At 32.4% G+C, this 16,111-nt stretch overlaps 1 protein-coding gene across 1 annotated transcript; it reads left to right on the forward strand.

Moving 5' to 3' along the window:
- Positions 1-331: 331 nt before the first annotated feature.
- Positions 332-1,616, forward strand: LOC114335567 (polygalacturonase). Its single transcript, XM_028285812.2, has one exon. The coding sequence runs from the start codon at positions 451-453 to the stop codon at positions 1,546-1,548; it is 1,098 nt and encodes a 365-aa protein (XP_028141613.1). The 5' UTR covers positions 332-450; the 3' UTR covers positions 1,549-1,616.
- The last annotated feature ends 14,495 nt before the right edge of the window (positions 1,617-16,111 follow it).

A 16,111-nucleotide genomic window follows, 5' to 3' on the forward strand; every position in this document is an offset into this window, starting at 1 on the left:
GGGATTTATCTCCAAAATTCCACATTCTCTAGAAAATGAAAATATTTCAGCCCAAACGTCCTCACGGTATAAGTAGAATGTAGAGAACCCGTGTGGTCAAAATACCAAGAGATAAATCACAAATCGGTAGAAGTATCGGGATAGTGCATAAAATATGAAGAGACAACCTTCGATAGAGGTATCAATCGGCAAATGATTAAGCAGGATTTCTTATAAAGGGGAAGTCGAAGACGAAAATTTTTACTCTCCTTCCACTCTTTAAATTCACTCCTTTATACATTAAAATTTTAATACATAAATATTTTTATTAAAAGATATAATTAATCAGTTGATTAAGATATTCAAATATGACTATTGTTTCTCTCGTTTTTGATGGAGCCAAAAAGTCAAGTACTTTGTTTAATATAAAAGCAAAACCTGTAGTAGGTAAGTCATAATTAAGTTTAAAAAATGACTAATCTCACATTATTGATAGTGTTTAGTGTGATAGTGGCTACAATTGCTATACCCTTTAACTCAACAAAAAATATTGGTGATGGCTGTACTATATCAAACATATGGGAGGTGGAAAACGTGGTCAAAAACTGTAAGAATATCGTAGTCAATAATCTCTATGTACCTGGTGGTCAAAAATTAGAACTAAAACTTCATTCTGGGACCGTTTTGAAATTTCAAGGAACTACAACTTTCCAACATAGTAACTGGGAGGGTCCTTTAGTTGAAATTACTGGAAGCAACCTCCATGTTTCTGGAGCTGGTGCAGTTCTAGATGGACTTGGTGCTCAATACTGGGATGGATATGGTGATAAAGGTGCAGTAAAACCAAAATTTTTAAAAATCAGAACAACTGGATCTACGTTTGATAATATTCATCTTCTTAACTGTCCTCGGCAATGCGTGTCCATTTTGAGCTCTAAGCAAACAACTCTGACTAACTTTAATATAGATGTATCTGCTGGAGATATAACCCACCTTGCAACAAACACCGACGGTTTTGATTTGTCTGACAGTGATGGAATTACAATCGAAAATTCAGTAGTTCGTAACCAAGACGACTGTGTTGCTGTAAATTCTGGTAAGAACTACCACTTTAATAAACTTAACTGTAATGGAGGCCATGGTCTTAGTTTATCAGTAGGTATGAGCAAAAACGACTCGCCCAGAAACCATGTGGAGGATGTTACTTTCTCAAACTGTATAGTAAGTAATTCATTGAATGGAATTCACATCAAAACACACAGCGATGCTGGAAAAGGATATATTAATGGTGTCGAATATCGAAACATCATACTAAAGGATATTACCAATTATGGAATAAACGTCCAGCAAGATTATCAGGGAGGTCATTCTACAGGTTACCCAACGAGTAATATTCCAATTAATGGTTTGAAGCTTGAGGGTGTCACTGGTTCGTTAAGATCAGGTCAGCCCGTCTACATCTTTTGCGGTAACAATGCTTGCTTTAACTTTAATTGGTCTGGTGTCTCGATAACTGGAGGAAACCAACAGAGCAGCTGTAACTACCATCCGAATGGATATTATTGTTGATTTACTGATATTTTATTTTTAATAGTTATAAGTTACATATTTATGTTTTAATAAATAATTCTATTTTTTGTGCTTTTTCTTCATTCTATCGCATATCAGAGGAAGAAGAGAAATAATAAAAATAAAAAATGGAGTACGACAAGAGGATGGGCTCTCAAAGGTAGGTACTATTTATTCTATCATTAGACAAGATAATAACAAAGCTGTCAAACTCAGGAACTATAAACAATAATGCAGGGCAAATAGGATATGAGGACGATATTATCATAGTAGCAACAGACAAAATACGTTAAAGAAATAGAAAATGAAGCCAAACTGCCAGGACTGGAAATAAATGACAATAACAGAAACTACATGAACTTAGGCAAAGAAGAGATAAAAATGACACTTAATGACACTAAAAATGACGACTTAAAATAGATTCACAAAGCTTCGAAGAGGTTGAAACGTTCAAAAATTTGGGAGCATTAGTTTGACCGTATAATATACACTCACCGACACAAAATTCCGCCACCCAAAATTTTTGGATTAACTTTGACAGTTTATAACTTTATTATTTGTGCTCCGGGTTTCAAGGTTCTTGCACCAGTTTGTAAATACATGTCATTGTATTGATATCGTTTGGTATTATTCCAGTAAAAAAAATTTGCTTGCATGACATCATTATACAGGGGTGAATGGAAGCGTTGTATTATCTACTAACTTTAAAATATTCTGTGGAAAAAGTGTGTGTGTGTGTGTGTTCACAAAGAGGGGATGGCATTAGATGAACTTTTTGCCACAGATATTTGGAAGTTGAAGATTGAAGATGTCATATTAAATTTTTATTTTAGAATCTTTAAGAAATTGTATGATAATATCATTAAGAGTTTTGGTGTTGAAGCTTAGTAGGTGTGAAATATTCAGCGGTAAACTTACATTCTGCTCCTAAAATCTAGCAATTAGTGCTTTATTATGGTACTTATTAAGTTCACAATTAAAGATTGTATGATTTAAATCTGCAGTAGAGTAGTTATACATGAACAGAGAGAGTTGATACGCATTCCTATTTTAGCTAAATGTGCAGGAAAATTGTCATGGTTTAATTTTAAGCGACTTAGGGATGTGGAATAAAATCGAGTAACGTGATAATCGAATATGTTTCCCATTTCTTTCTTAATTTTTATGCAATTTTGGAACGTAATCGCTGGAGATTGTTAAATCTAGTATTTCATTTAAAGCTGCTGAATTATTTGCCATTTCATCCACTATCTCATTTTCTTTGATCCCGGCATGCCCTTTTACCCAGATAAAGACCAACTCACTTCTATTATTTTTAATTCGAGCGATTGTCTTTTTAATATGGCATAACAACCCATTGTTGTGTTTTTTGGTTATTGGTTGTGATGTTGCCTCAAGAGCAGATAAAGGATCTAATAGTATAAACGTGTCTCCAAAGTTCTTTTCAACCGCGTAAGTTAGAGCTCTTTTAATAGATTTAATAATAGTTCGGCAGTAAAAATAGATGTAAATTTAGGTAGTCTAAAAGAATATGATAAAAGAAAATGCTGTACAATTTTTTGTAAATAAAACACTGATTGACTCATAAAATAGAGGTTAGATTGAGCATATTAGAATGGCCCGAATTAGGAAAATCGTGTTTTTTTAATTTTTGCTCTATAACTCCAAATATTTTAAGTTTACACCAAAAACACCCAAATAAAAATTTACCGTTATTAAATTCTGCATAGAGACGTTTTTCCCGATTTTCTTTGACGAAAAGTTTCTTCAGAAAATGTTTGTTTTTTTAACAAAATCTTTAATTTTCAACTAAAATTTTAGGTAAGTAATTATTTATTAATAAATAAATAACTTGGTGATATAAAAGCTCGTTTGGTATAGACTATATTTCCAGAAGGAGATGAAAATTGAATGAACAGTTTAGCAACAATTAAGTTGTTAATTTTGTATTTTGACAACGAAACCCGATTTGGGCTCCGAAGCGTTAATAAAATCATTTTTTTTTTCGTAAAATTGTGGCAAATTGCCGATTAAAAGTAATTGATTATAAAAATACCACAACAAAATAGCTTCAGAACAACATATTTACGCTGTATATATATTTACTCTATAATAACCATAATAATTAAGATGCATAAGAATAAGTATGATTTTTGTATAAAAATTCACTATACCTATTTAATGTACTTTACAGAATTGAAACTGGACTATTTAAGTGGGCTCAGGAATATCTTAAAATTATAAACAATTTTTTGGTTTATAAACAAATAGAATATCCCGGGAAATTTTCATTTAAAGTAAATTTAGAAAACTGTATTGGAAAGAACGCGGCATGACGCTTTTTTTTAAGAAAAACATTTAATTGCGATGAGTAATTCCTGAGACACAACCGGTCAAAATCGACTGGCATGTACGGCAAAGATATAAACAATAGAATGGTAATTTTCAAACCATCACCTTTTTATTTCGGTCCTTTCTCCACACATAATATGTTATAAGTCTTTTAAATATATAAAATTTTGTGTGGAGAAAGGACCGAAATAAAAAGGTGATGGTTTGAAAATTACAAACCTATTGTTTGTATCTTTGCAGTGCATGCCGGTCGACTTTGACCGGTTGTATCTCAGGAACTACTCATCGCAATTAAACGTTTTTTCTTTTAAAAGAAGCGTCATGCCGCGTTCTTTCCAATACCGTTTCCTAAATTTACTTTAATTTAATATTTCCTGGGATATCCTATTTGTTTATAAGCCAAAAAATTATTTATAATTTTAAAATATTCCTGAGGCCGCTTAAATATGTAGTCCAATTTTAATTCTGTAAAGTACATTAGATAGGTAGGGTGCCTTTTTATACAAAAATCGTAGGTATTCTTATGCATCGTAATTACTGTGGTTATTAGAGCGACCGTAAATTTTTAATTATCAATTTAATTTTTGATAAATTGTTCATTCAATTTTCATTGCCTTCTGGAAATATAATCTATAACAAAAGTGCTTTTCTATCACCAAGTTATTTAATTATTAATGAATAATTACTTACCTAAAATTTCAGTTAAAAATTAAAGATTTTGTTTAAAAAACAAGCATTTTTCGAGGAAACTTATTTTTTGTACTTACACCGGGTGGAAGAAAACGAGTGTTTTTCTTATGTTAAAGTAGGTTAAGGTACAAAAGTGGGTATATATCGATATTATGTTGTAGTCTTATACATTGTAATAATTTTGTTTTTTTTAATTGCTCTGATATAACAAAGAAACAAATGGTTTTACTCTTTAATATGTGTTTAACTGATGACATATGTGATAAGTGAGGTAGCCATTAATGAGGTAACGCGATAAAGAAACAGAGTGTTCAAATAAGAAAAAAAAATATGTGTAATGTACCTCTTGCTAAAGACACCAAATACGTACTTACTGTCAAGGAAATGCCATCCCAAAACATCACAGAGCCTTTATTAAACAAACTCGTCTCTCTTATAGTACGCTGTACATACCGCTTTCCGGTCGACAAATAACTAGTCGACTTTTTAACTAACTTATAGGTGTCGACAAGAACTGTTTACGTTATGTGCCTTTCTGTTTTTAAATTTTTGTTAACTGTTATTTCTTAAACAAATTAGTTTTGTTTCAGTTAGAACACATGTTAAAGAGTAAAACCACCTACTTCCAGTGTTTCTAAAGATATCTTCTTCTTTACGTGCCATCTCCGCGAGGAAGGTTGGCAATCATCATTGCTATTCTCACTTTTGACACTACAGCCCGAAAGAGTTCAGTTGAGCTGCATCCAAACCATTCTCTGAGATTTCTCAGCCAGGACATTTTTCTCCTACCTATGCTGCGCCTTCCTTGAATCTTTCCCTGCATAATTAATTTTAGGAGTTCATATCTGTCACCACGTGTTATATGACCCAAGTATTGAAGTTTTCTTATTTTGATGGAATCCAGTATCTCCCTGCTGTTCTGTGTTCTCCTTAGTACTTCCTCATTGGTTATTCTGTCTGTCCAGGAGATTCATAGCATTCTCAGGCAATTCACACCATACAAAAGAACAGAAAAAACATAACATTTTAGTACTCGTTTTCTAAGATTTAGGCTGAGGTCTCTACTACATAATATCTGTTTCATATTAGTGAATGCACTTCTAGCCTTTTCTATTCTAATTCGGGTTTCTTTGGTATAATCGTTTGTTTCACTAATGTTTGTCCCTAAATAGTTATAATTCGGAACTCGTTCTATCGTCTTATTATTTACGTGTAGATTGATGTTTCTAATATTTTTCTTCGATATAACCATGAATTTTGTTTTCTTTATGTTTAGTGACAGACCAAATTCTTCACTCGTTGCAACAACCTTATCTAAAATTCTTTGTAGATCTGTAATAGTTTCTGCTATTAGTATTGTGTTATCGGCGTATTCTAATTTCTGTATCTATATATAGGGAGATTTAAAAAATCAAAATGTTCATAAAACATAAGAATATGATTCCGATGTATACTCACATTTTTATACTTAATCCTCCCTACAGGGTGTCTCAAAGTTAACTTAAGAAAAACCTTTCATTTCTTCCATCCGGTAAGTAAAAAAAGAACTTTGAGTAAACCTTTACACAACTGCGTAAATTTAAAAGAAAAATCTAAAATAATCAAAAAAATTAGCGGGAACCGTTAATCTGTTCACAAAAAAATGAACTTTGAAAATGAGCATAATTTTCTATTCTCTAACTTAGGCCCCGCAGTGTATATTATAATATGTAATAATTATTGAGGTAACTGTCTGATGGTTGATCCAACAACTTGTATACACTATCCACTTCACCTTTGGTTTCATTGTAATCGTCTTTATAGAAAAAAGTTTCGATGATATTATTAATCTACTTACATGGAACGGCGCGTTTCTTACATTTGCGAATACCTATGTAGATATCAAACATATTATGTGCGTCAATACGATATCCGGTACGCTATTACTTTAGGACCGAACCTCAGAAACCTAGAAGCTTGAGATTTTGTTATAAAATTTACATCACGTCCGCTAGAATGTTATTTTTATTAAGTAAATTTTTTTTACAATGTGTGGTTTTACTACGATATTAGGAATCATTCACAAACCAGAATAGAGAAGCATTTTCCATTATGTAGAAAATTAGCATTAATACGCTTAATCACCTTTTTCGGCGCCAATGATTGCGGCGTATTTTCCTGAAGGTTGTTTTCCTGTTGTTAAATAACTTAGTGAAACTTTTGTGAAAGCAAGTCGGGGAATGAGGCACTTACGTTTTATATTAGAGCAGGGGTGTTATGCTGCGAGGGAAACTAATTTTTTGATTCCATTATTTCATTTGTGGAATAGCCTGTCTGGTGCGCCCTAAATGGAGAGTGATTCTTTTCGAAATTGGGTGTTTATTTAAGTTTATTAAAAAGACCGTGGAATATTTTTTGGAAGTGGTTTTTCGTGTTGGGAGATCACTAAAGTTTTGGTTTTGATTTAAGCCGACATTTAGATTCTCATTATTTTTTCTGTAGAAATACTTAAAAATGCTCAAAATTGTATTCTCTCACGACATAATAATAATTATTTTCAATGGCGTGCTGTCCATGATATAAAATGAATCGGTGCAATCACCGAGAGGCCGCGGCCTATTGAGGCCGGTCGAATAAGTTTTTTCATAAAAAATTTTGGATATAACAATTTTTTTTTTTAATTTCCTATTGAATGATATTAACAAAACAATTCAAAAATATTTAATTTCCATACATAGTGTTTCAAGCAATATTGCATTAATTCCAGTTGTCTGTTTTATACACACCTGTATTTCAAAACGGTTAAAATTTAGACGTTAAATAATTGAGCCATGAATAGGTATTATTCGGCTGATAATATAAACACAGACTAACACAAAATACGATTCAGCAATAGATATAATATGTTTCTAGGAAAAGTTCATGAAGTATTTTTGTATGTTTTCGGTTTTGCTGAGTGGAGAGCAGGCCCGGCCCTAGGGATTTTGCCGCCCTGGGGAAGATCGGCAACCCCCCCCCTTGGTAGACCCGCAAGAGATGCCATATTACCTCAGAGCAAAGAAAAGTAAAATCACGGATTTGATTTGCCAAACAGCTTGCCTCATGAGCAACCATTTTATCGTTGTTTTTTTGAGAGTGATTTCTGCAAGATCATCGTAGATTTCTTTAATTTGGTATCTGGTGGGAGTAATTGCATCAATTCTACGTTCAACTAGTAGTTTGAACCACAAAGGTTTCAATGTTAGGCTAGAAATATGATTTTAACTATTTGTAATGGGAAATAAGCCACAATATTATTAAAAAATGATTTTAATTAACGTTTCGACGCCCAAATCGGGTGCCGTTGTCAAAATACAAAATACTTTATATTTTATATAAAATAAAATATTAAATAATTAAAAAATATTTTTTCTACAACCGTGTTAAAAATGCAATTTTTAGCACTCCATACGAGCGTTAAAATGCTACTTTAAAGCACTAGTGCTTTAAAATGTTTAAGGCACTGCAGTTCGTATTGACCGTATAGGCAATTTTGATGTAATGTCAAAAAAATATAAAATTGGAATGTCAGTCAAGTTCAAGTAAAAGATTTTCTAGATATTATCCTGTAAGTACGTTTGTAGAAAAAATATTGTATGATATGCGTGTTAAAAAGTACATTTTTAAGGCACTCATGTGAATTGCAGAACTCGCTTCGCTCATTCTGCAAACTTTCAGATGCGTGCCTTAAACGTGTACTTTTAACACTTATATCATAAATAACTATTAATGTACTCATAATGCTGAGATTTACTAAAAATTTCTTAATAGTGACCAAATTCCATTCAAATCAAAAATTTTCTGGTTTGTTTATACCACTTATAGTAGTTTAAATTTATTCCACCAGAGGTCAGATACTTTGTTTTTCATCGCGAATAAGGTCCAAAGATTCTTCTGAGGATTTTTCTCTCAGAACATCTAAGTGTCATTTCAATTAATCTAAGTGTCACTTCTTTATTAATTCTCATCTTTGATGCTAGTAGTGTTAGGCTCTTAGATTTAATAGTATTGTGGAGGCTATACAAATCGCACTCTCAGTGCAAGACTGCAGTAAGTCAAAATAAGTAAGTTTCGAGATGAAGACGATTTTGTTTATTTTCGTGCTAATATCGGTGAAATAAGACACAAGTTTTAAGAGAAATTAACATTTGATTAAGATTTTGCAGGCTATTCAGCCTATATTACATTAACCAAAAAAAGAAATTGAAATAAAATAATATTAATGCAAAAAAAATTAAGAATTTCAAAGTTACAACACTTTTGCACGGAAAAAATTGTTAGTCACTACATATTTAGTATTAGAACTTCAAAGTTACAACAGTTTTGCACGGAGAAAATTGTAAAAAGTGTAGACACATTTATTTTACAGTAAAACCTGTGTTACCGGCCACCTGCCAACATCGGCCATCTGTACTAACGGCCAGTTTAAAAATTCCCCAAACCAATTATGTATATCTAGACTACAAAAACTGGCAATACCGGCCACCTTTCTATATCGGTCAATAGATCTTTCATTTTTAGTGGCCTTTGCTGACAGGTTTTACCGTAGTTGTTGTCCTCTTCTCGTACATCATCTTGTGCCAAAATATTTTTATAAACACTATGGTGGGCTCCTGGTGTCATACCCGAATGGCATAAGTATACCAAATCTTTCTTTTTGGCCATTTGAATTTTTGGCTGTTCTTTGGCAAGTTTTCTGAGAATAGATGTTTTTGATCTCTCAGTATTGTCAATACACAAGTTTTAAGATATCTATTTTCCTTTCATCAGAAAAAATACTTTTTGGTCGTAAATAATTAGTCTTAATTTATGTGGTTTTAATCCAATCTAACAAATAAATGGTCAAACGGCATCTTTGTTTATTGTCTCAGCCGTTAATGGATTACGTAGACGCGCTGTATATTAAAATTAAACACCACAGATATAGATATTAAAATAACAAACTATCTTACTTTTTTCGTTGCTTGTTATCGAATCCGTTGCAATGTTCCGTGCAAAACTGTTGTAGATCTGTTACATTAGAGTTACAACAGTTTTGCACGGAACTTATGTTCAAAAACGCAAAATAGTTAAACTGTTGTTGTTGTATTATTTAGCCCATTAAGCATTCGAAAGTTACTAAAGTTTTACAGGGGATAGATATGCATGTTTACAATCGAATTCCATGATTACTTCATTTTCATAAAATTTTGAGTTACTGCAGTCTTGCACTGAGGGTGCGAAATGTACATCTGTTTGCTGCCTGAATTCTCTCTTTAACCTCTTCCGTGATACCGTTAACTGCAGTTATTGTTGCTCCGAAGTATTTAAAACTCTCCACCTTTCAGTCATTTGGGTCTATCGTAACATTTTGCACTATTCTATTATTTGATAAACTATATTATACAATTCATAAATAAGAACAAGCTTACAAAATTAAAAGTAGGACAAAAGTATCTACTTGTCTTACAAGAATTTAATTATTCACGTTAACAATCGACCAAATAGAAAACAAAACGGCTAAGTGGAACTTTATAGTTGAATATGTAAACTGTTTGTGAATCCCACTACTGTTTTGATTTAAAGTGAGAGACGGCTTGCGGCTTCAAATCCAATGAAGGATCCCGAACTCTCATTGATTATGCATAATACGAGCTCGAAAACTAGTTGTATGAAAGTCCGGAAACACACAAAGGTCTGTGATAGTGTGTTAATAGCAAAACTGGCCGCAATAGTAACAGGGGAATCAAAGGATAATTAATAACTATATTTTATCGCCAACCGTCACTAAAGTCATTCATTATTGTACTCATTTGCCGCCATTTGCGGCAGTAAAGTAACACTTTATTGTACTGAAAGAAGAATTTTACTTTACCTGCCGCAATTAATCAAATTAACTGAGATTGAATGAAAGTGGTCGATGGCAGTAATCGATTATTTATTTGAGTGACCTTAAAATTTATTTACTTTAATTATTAAAAATATTGTACAAAATTTACGTTATTATTAATTAAATTTATGTCAGAAGATGAAATTCTGTAGTATTTTGCAATTATATTTATAAAACATAAATCAAAACTTTACAGATTTAGTAATTAGGTATTCAATATAGGGCTTTTCATTCACAGTCATTTGTTTCGACCTTCTGTCATGTGTCACATAATATTAATATATCTACGTCATACGTTTTTGGTATGTACCAATAATACAAACCAAAGACGTATGACGTAGATATATTAATATTATGTGACACATGACTGAAGCTCGAAACAAATGACAATCGATGAAAAGCCCTATTGATACCTAACAACTATCGATTAAACATCGAAATCGGACGTCATGCAAGCAAAAGCCTTCTGTCATTACTGTCATACGAAATGTTTATTTTGTGTAAAAGTAAAAGAATTCTTAAATCTTTTAAGTTTCGTATTAATGCGAATATAGTATGAAATTGTGTTTTTGTTAATTGGATGATATATAGGAGGGTCATAGATATGTAGGTACTGATAATTTGTTAGCAAATATAAAAGGTATTTATTTAGATTTTCTACTATTCATCACGGCAAATCAACTTCGCTGCGGCAGGCTACACGCTACACTTCATAAACAATGACGTAACTATTAACGGTATTTTTAATTTTTGGTATTTTACTTTAAGTGTTAAAATTAGTATATTATTTAAATCTAATTACGATAAAACTGTTTAAAATATATTTATTTCGTTGAAATCATGATAATAGAAATAACTTCTGTGCGTACAAGGTACACACACTCTTTTTTTTATTAGAAGGATGTAATTAAGTAAGTGTTAAGTAAGTGTTAATGCTTTTTATGATTGGCGATAAAATTTTGTATGCACCACGTCAGTAAAGACTCTTAATCGAACTCGTCTGTTATTCGCCTTGCTCGTTACGCTCGCTCGGCTCATAATATCAGACTCGTTCGATAAAGAGTCACTTTACTGACTTGGTACATAAATAACTATTTCATGCATTGATAAATCAATAAAATTAATTAATGTAATCAAAATTAGTACTGCTTGGAACTTACTTAGAAATAAATTATTAATGTTTCCACTTGCTCTATTTTACTATAGTAGGGGTGCAAAGTATGCTAAATGTGCAGTCACTCGAGCGCTTTGTGGACCTATTGGGTTGTGAAGAGTAGGTCATCAAAAAAAGTTAAGTAAATTTTTTAATTTTAGTGAGCGCTTGTCATTTTTTAATTTAATTTTCCATTTCCAACAATCGTTTGTTCAGATTATAGCGCCATCTGTCCATAATTCGAAAAAATGTTTCGAATAAAAGTTGCTTATTTTTACGTAAAGAATCCAAGCCTGTAATAAAAATTTGGGGCTCCTATTTAAGATTTTTAAGTAACCCGCCACCCCACCTCCGTGGGGGTCGTGTTTGATACCATTCGATAGATTTTTCAAAAATATTGATTAAGTGTATTTTGCAGTTTTTCGATCTAATGTTTATTTTGCGAAATATCGCGGGATTTGTATTTAAATTTTAAATTCACTCCTAACTCATCTCCGTGGGGGTCATGTTTGGTACCATTCGATAGATTTTTGAAAAATATTAAACACGTATTTTTTAGTTTTTCCATCTAACGTTCATTTCGCGAAATATTCGCTTTTTTTGTGAAACTTCGTGCGGGGACGTATTTGGTGCCATTCGACAGATTTTTCAAAAATATTGGATACGTATGTTTTTTAGTTTTTCGATCTGATGTTCATTTCGCGAAATATTGCAAGATTCGTATTTAAAATATTAAAATTACCCCGCATCCCTCTCCGTGTCTGGTATCATTCGATAGATTTGTATTTTGATAATTGTTTTTGTATTTTGATAATTCGATAATTTTTTTTTGGTATTTTGACAACGACACCCGACTTGGGCGTCGAAACGTTAATAAAATCATTTTTAGGTAAAATTGTGGCTTATTTTCCATTTGAATATACTTGATTCGATAGATTTTTAAAAATTATTAAGTACTTATTTTTTAGTTTTTCGATCTGTCATTCATTTCGCGAAATATTCGCTTTTTTGTTGTGAAACTTTGGAACACACCCATGTCACCCATTTCAGTACGCCCCGCTCAAATCGTCAGATTTTTGAAATACACCATCTTTTGCATGTACCTAACTTACCTTATCTTAATCTGACAATTTCGAGTATTTTTAAGGATAGATTTTTTTTTCGGGCCCCGCTTAACGAACTCCCTTGTGTTAAGAGCCAATATATGGTAGAGGTACATCTGCAGGGCACCAGATTTCTCCCCATATGATAATATGACGCGCTCGAGTAAATGCAAAAATCTTCGCTTGGGCTCCCCTACCACTATCAATTAGTAAAGCCACTTTAAGTTTATGTATACTTACATGTGACAAAATTTTTTGTAAAAATGCGCTAATAATGTATTTATATTTAGGATAATTGATTGATGAACAGTTTTTCTCACCCCAGCAGTTATTTCTTCTACAAACATATGCAAAAATGCAATAATAATGTCTTTATTATCGTCGTCATCGATTGGCTATCACTATCACGGTACTAAAACCCTTAAAGTTTCTCAACCCACTTAAGCTTTCCGTTCTATTTTGCTCTGTCTCTGATCACCGAGAGAACAATTTCTTTTCTCCTAAAACCCTGATTTCTTTGAGCCAGCTTTCTCAAAAGTTAACATATCATATTAGCTTAAACATATCGGTTCACATATAAAGAAACAAGTTTTTTTTAAACGCAATCCAATAATTTCTTCAATACTAAGAAATGCATTAAGGGTTATATTTAATTTTCTTATCCTAAAAATATTGTTTCTTAAAAATTGGAAAGTACAAATATTTTGCAGTATAATAAATATAATGTTAAGTTAATCCACATTTATATTTGTGAACAAGAAATTTTCTTGCAATCAAATAAATATTTTAAACCACAAAAAATAATTCTTCAGAAATACCATCTGTAGTAACTGTGGTTACAAGATAAAAATTTTATCATTAAGCCGAAATGTTATTTATTTTCAAAGGGATTTTCTTCCACAAAAGAATAGATTAATTATTTTTGATTTAATCGTCAGTGTTTGTCAAGATGGCATGATATTATTTCATGTTCATATACAGTCGGAAAAATGAAAGAATATACCCATGAACCGAACGACATACATAACTCAAAACATTTAGCAACGAACTCCATATGTCTGTTTGCGCATGCGCGCAGAATAATAAAAATTCACTCCTAATCGCGCCTAAGGAAGTATAACTTCAAAAATGCACTTTCCAAAATGGATTTGATGGAAGTGAATTCAATTTTGCTACCTGGGAGTTTCTGGGCTCGCTGAATACGAATATCATAACGGGGATGATCACCGAGGCACCTGGTGCTCAAGATGGGCCTTGTCTCCTGCAGTCTTATGGAATTTGGGTAGAAATTCAATACAATCACGTTAATCGGGCTTTTTGGGATCACTGAATACTAATATCATGTCGGCGATGGTCTCCGAGGTGCCTGGTATCCGGAGGGGGCTCGTTTCCTGTTGTTTTATGGAAATTTAATACAAAGTCAATATAAGTAAACTGGTACCCCGTTAAAATAGCTCCGTCGAGAAAGCTCCGACAAAATAGCCCCGACATAATATCCCGCACACAAAATAGCTCCGACAAAATAGCCTGCAGACAAAATAGCCGCGGAATAATATCCTGCCGAAAAAAAGGTCCCGACAAAATAGCCCCGACAAAAAAGCTCCTTCAGAATTCATCATGAAATAATCCCTTAAAAATACATTTTTTCGGAAAGGTAATTATCCTCTATTCAGATGTTTATCTTAACCACATTAAATAAAAATTGTCTTTTCAGAGAAGTCGAGTCCTGTCTTCTCTGCCCCTTGGAAGTTTGAACATTTAATTTAAGCGAAAATCAATGTTTATTTGTGATATAAACATTTTTTTTCTGTTTTCGGGCAACAGTAAAATGCATTTTAAATTAAATAAATTACACACATTCTTTTTCTGTCAAATAATTTAAATTAAAAAAAAGTTTTTGGACACCTTGCATAAATAATTATGTAATTGTTTATATTACTAAATAGAGAATTAAATAACCTTTTAAATGAGCTAGCACACGACCCCTATTCTCATTTAAAAAAATCATCGATTACGTCATCACGCCCAGATGGTTGACGTCACTAGTATGACATATATAACAGAATATCGTAATTTAAAAATAAAAATCGATATATTTCAGGACTTTTCCTTAACGTCGCGGGTTTACGAAATAGCGAATTTATTCCTTCCATTTGCACCATACTGTACGTCTCAATTTCCGATATGAATGAGTCGGATTAAATTACCCGTGTTGAGCTGCCCCCCCCTAACTTGCAAAAATTAAAAAACAAATAGCCTTGATTTATGAGCTATTTATGAGCTTTCATATTCCGCAAACTAAAAATTTTGAGCTCGTTCCACTGAGCAGGAATTTAATACTTTAGTGGGGGGGGCTGAGTCAGCCCCCCCACTACTTAAAAATAGGAATATTGAATCGGTTTTTGCGGCAGAATTACGAGCTATTTATGAGCTCTTGAAATTATATAGTTTCGATTTTTGAGCTCATCCCCTTCACCCCAAACAACCCTTTAATTGATTCAACTTAAAAGAAAAATGCTGAGAAAACTTAAAATATATCGTATTGCGGATATAATTCCTATAGCTTATATACCCTAAGAATAAACTATTAAATCACGTGCATTTCGATTACTGAGCTACAACCCCTTCGCAAGAAAACCACCCTATCTTCCCGGATTAAGAGAAATTTGTACTTAAAATGCATTAAATTAAATATTTGGCGACTACATATCATTTAATAATTTATAAGCTTCCAAATTACGCGCATTTAGATCAGTAAATTGCAATTTATTTTGTATAGTGCAGTCACTGAAGGTAAACATCAACGATGACCTTTAATTTCGGTGAACCTTTATCGATTTTCACGAAAATTGGTCAGTGGTTAGAGGATACGTCAAGAAACAAAGGTGACATGGTACCACCTTGCGCCTTTACCCTGAGGGTGGATACCGCCCCTTCTCGGGGGTGAAAATTATTTTATAAAAAATAACTGCACAAATCAATAAAAGAACAAATTAAAAGCAAAATTTATTATGTAAAGTTATTAAAATAAGTCAATACTTTTTAAGTTATTAAAGATCAAAGATTTTAATTATTCGTCAAAAAAATGCATGTTTTGAAGCGGTTTTTCGTAAATCACTGAAAAACTGTAAGTTTTTACAAAAAAGTTAATAGTAGTTTAATTCGTATAGCTTATATTCTAAGAATAAACTCTTAAATTACGCACCTTTCGATTATAGAGCTACAACCCCTTCGCAAGAAAACCATCCCCTATTCCCGGCTTAAGAGAGAGTTGTACTTAAAATAATTTAAATTAATTATTTGGCGACTACATATCGTTTAATAATTTATGAGCTCGCAAAATATAGGCATCTCAATTATTGAATTGCCATTTTCCTT

This window comes from Diabrotica virgifera, chromosome 1 (assembly GCF_917563875.1).
Source record: "Diabrotica virgifera virgifera chromosome 1, PGI_DIABVI_V3a".
Taxonomy (NCBI): Eukaryota; Metazoa; Arthropoda; class Insecta; order Coleoptera; family Chrysomelidae; genus Diabrotica; species Diabrotica virgifera.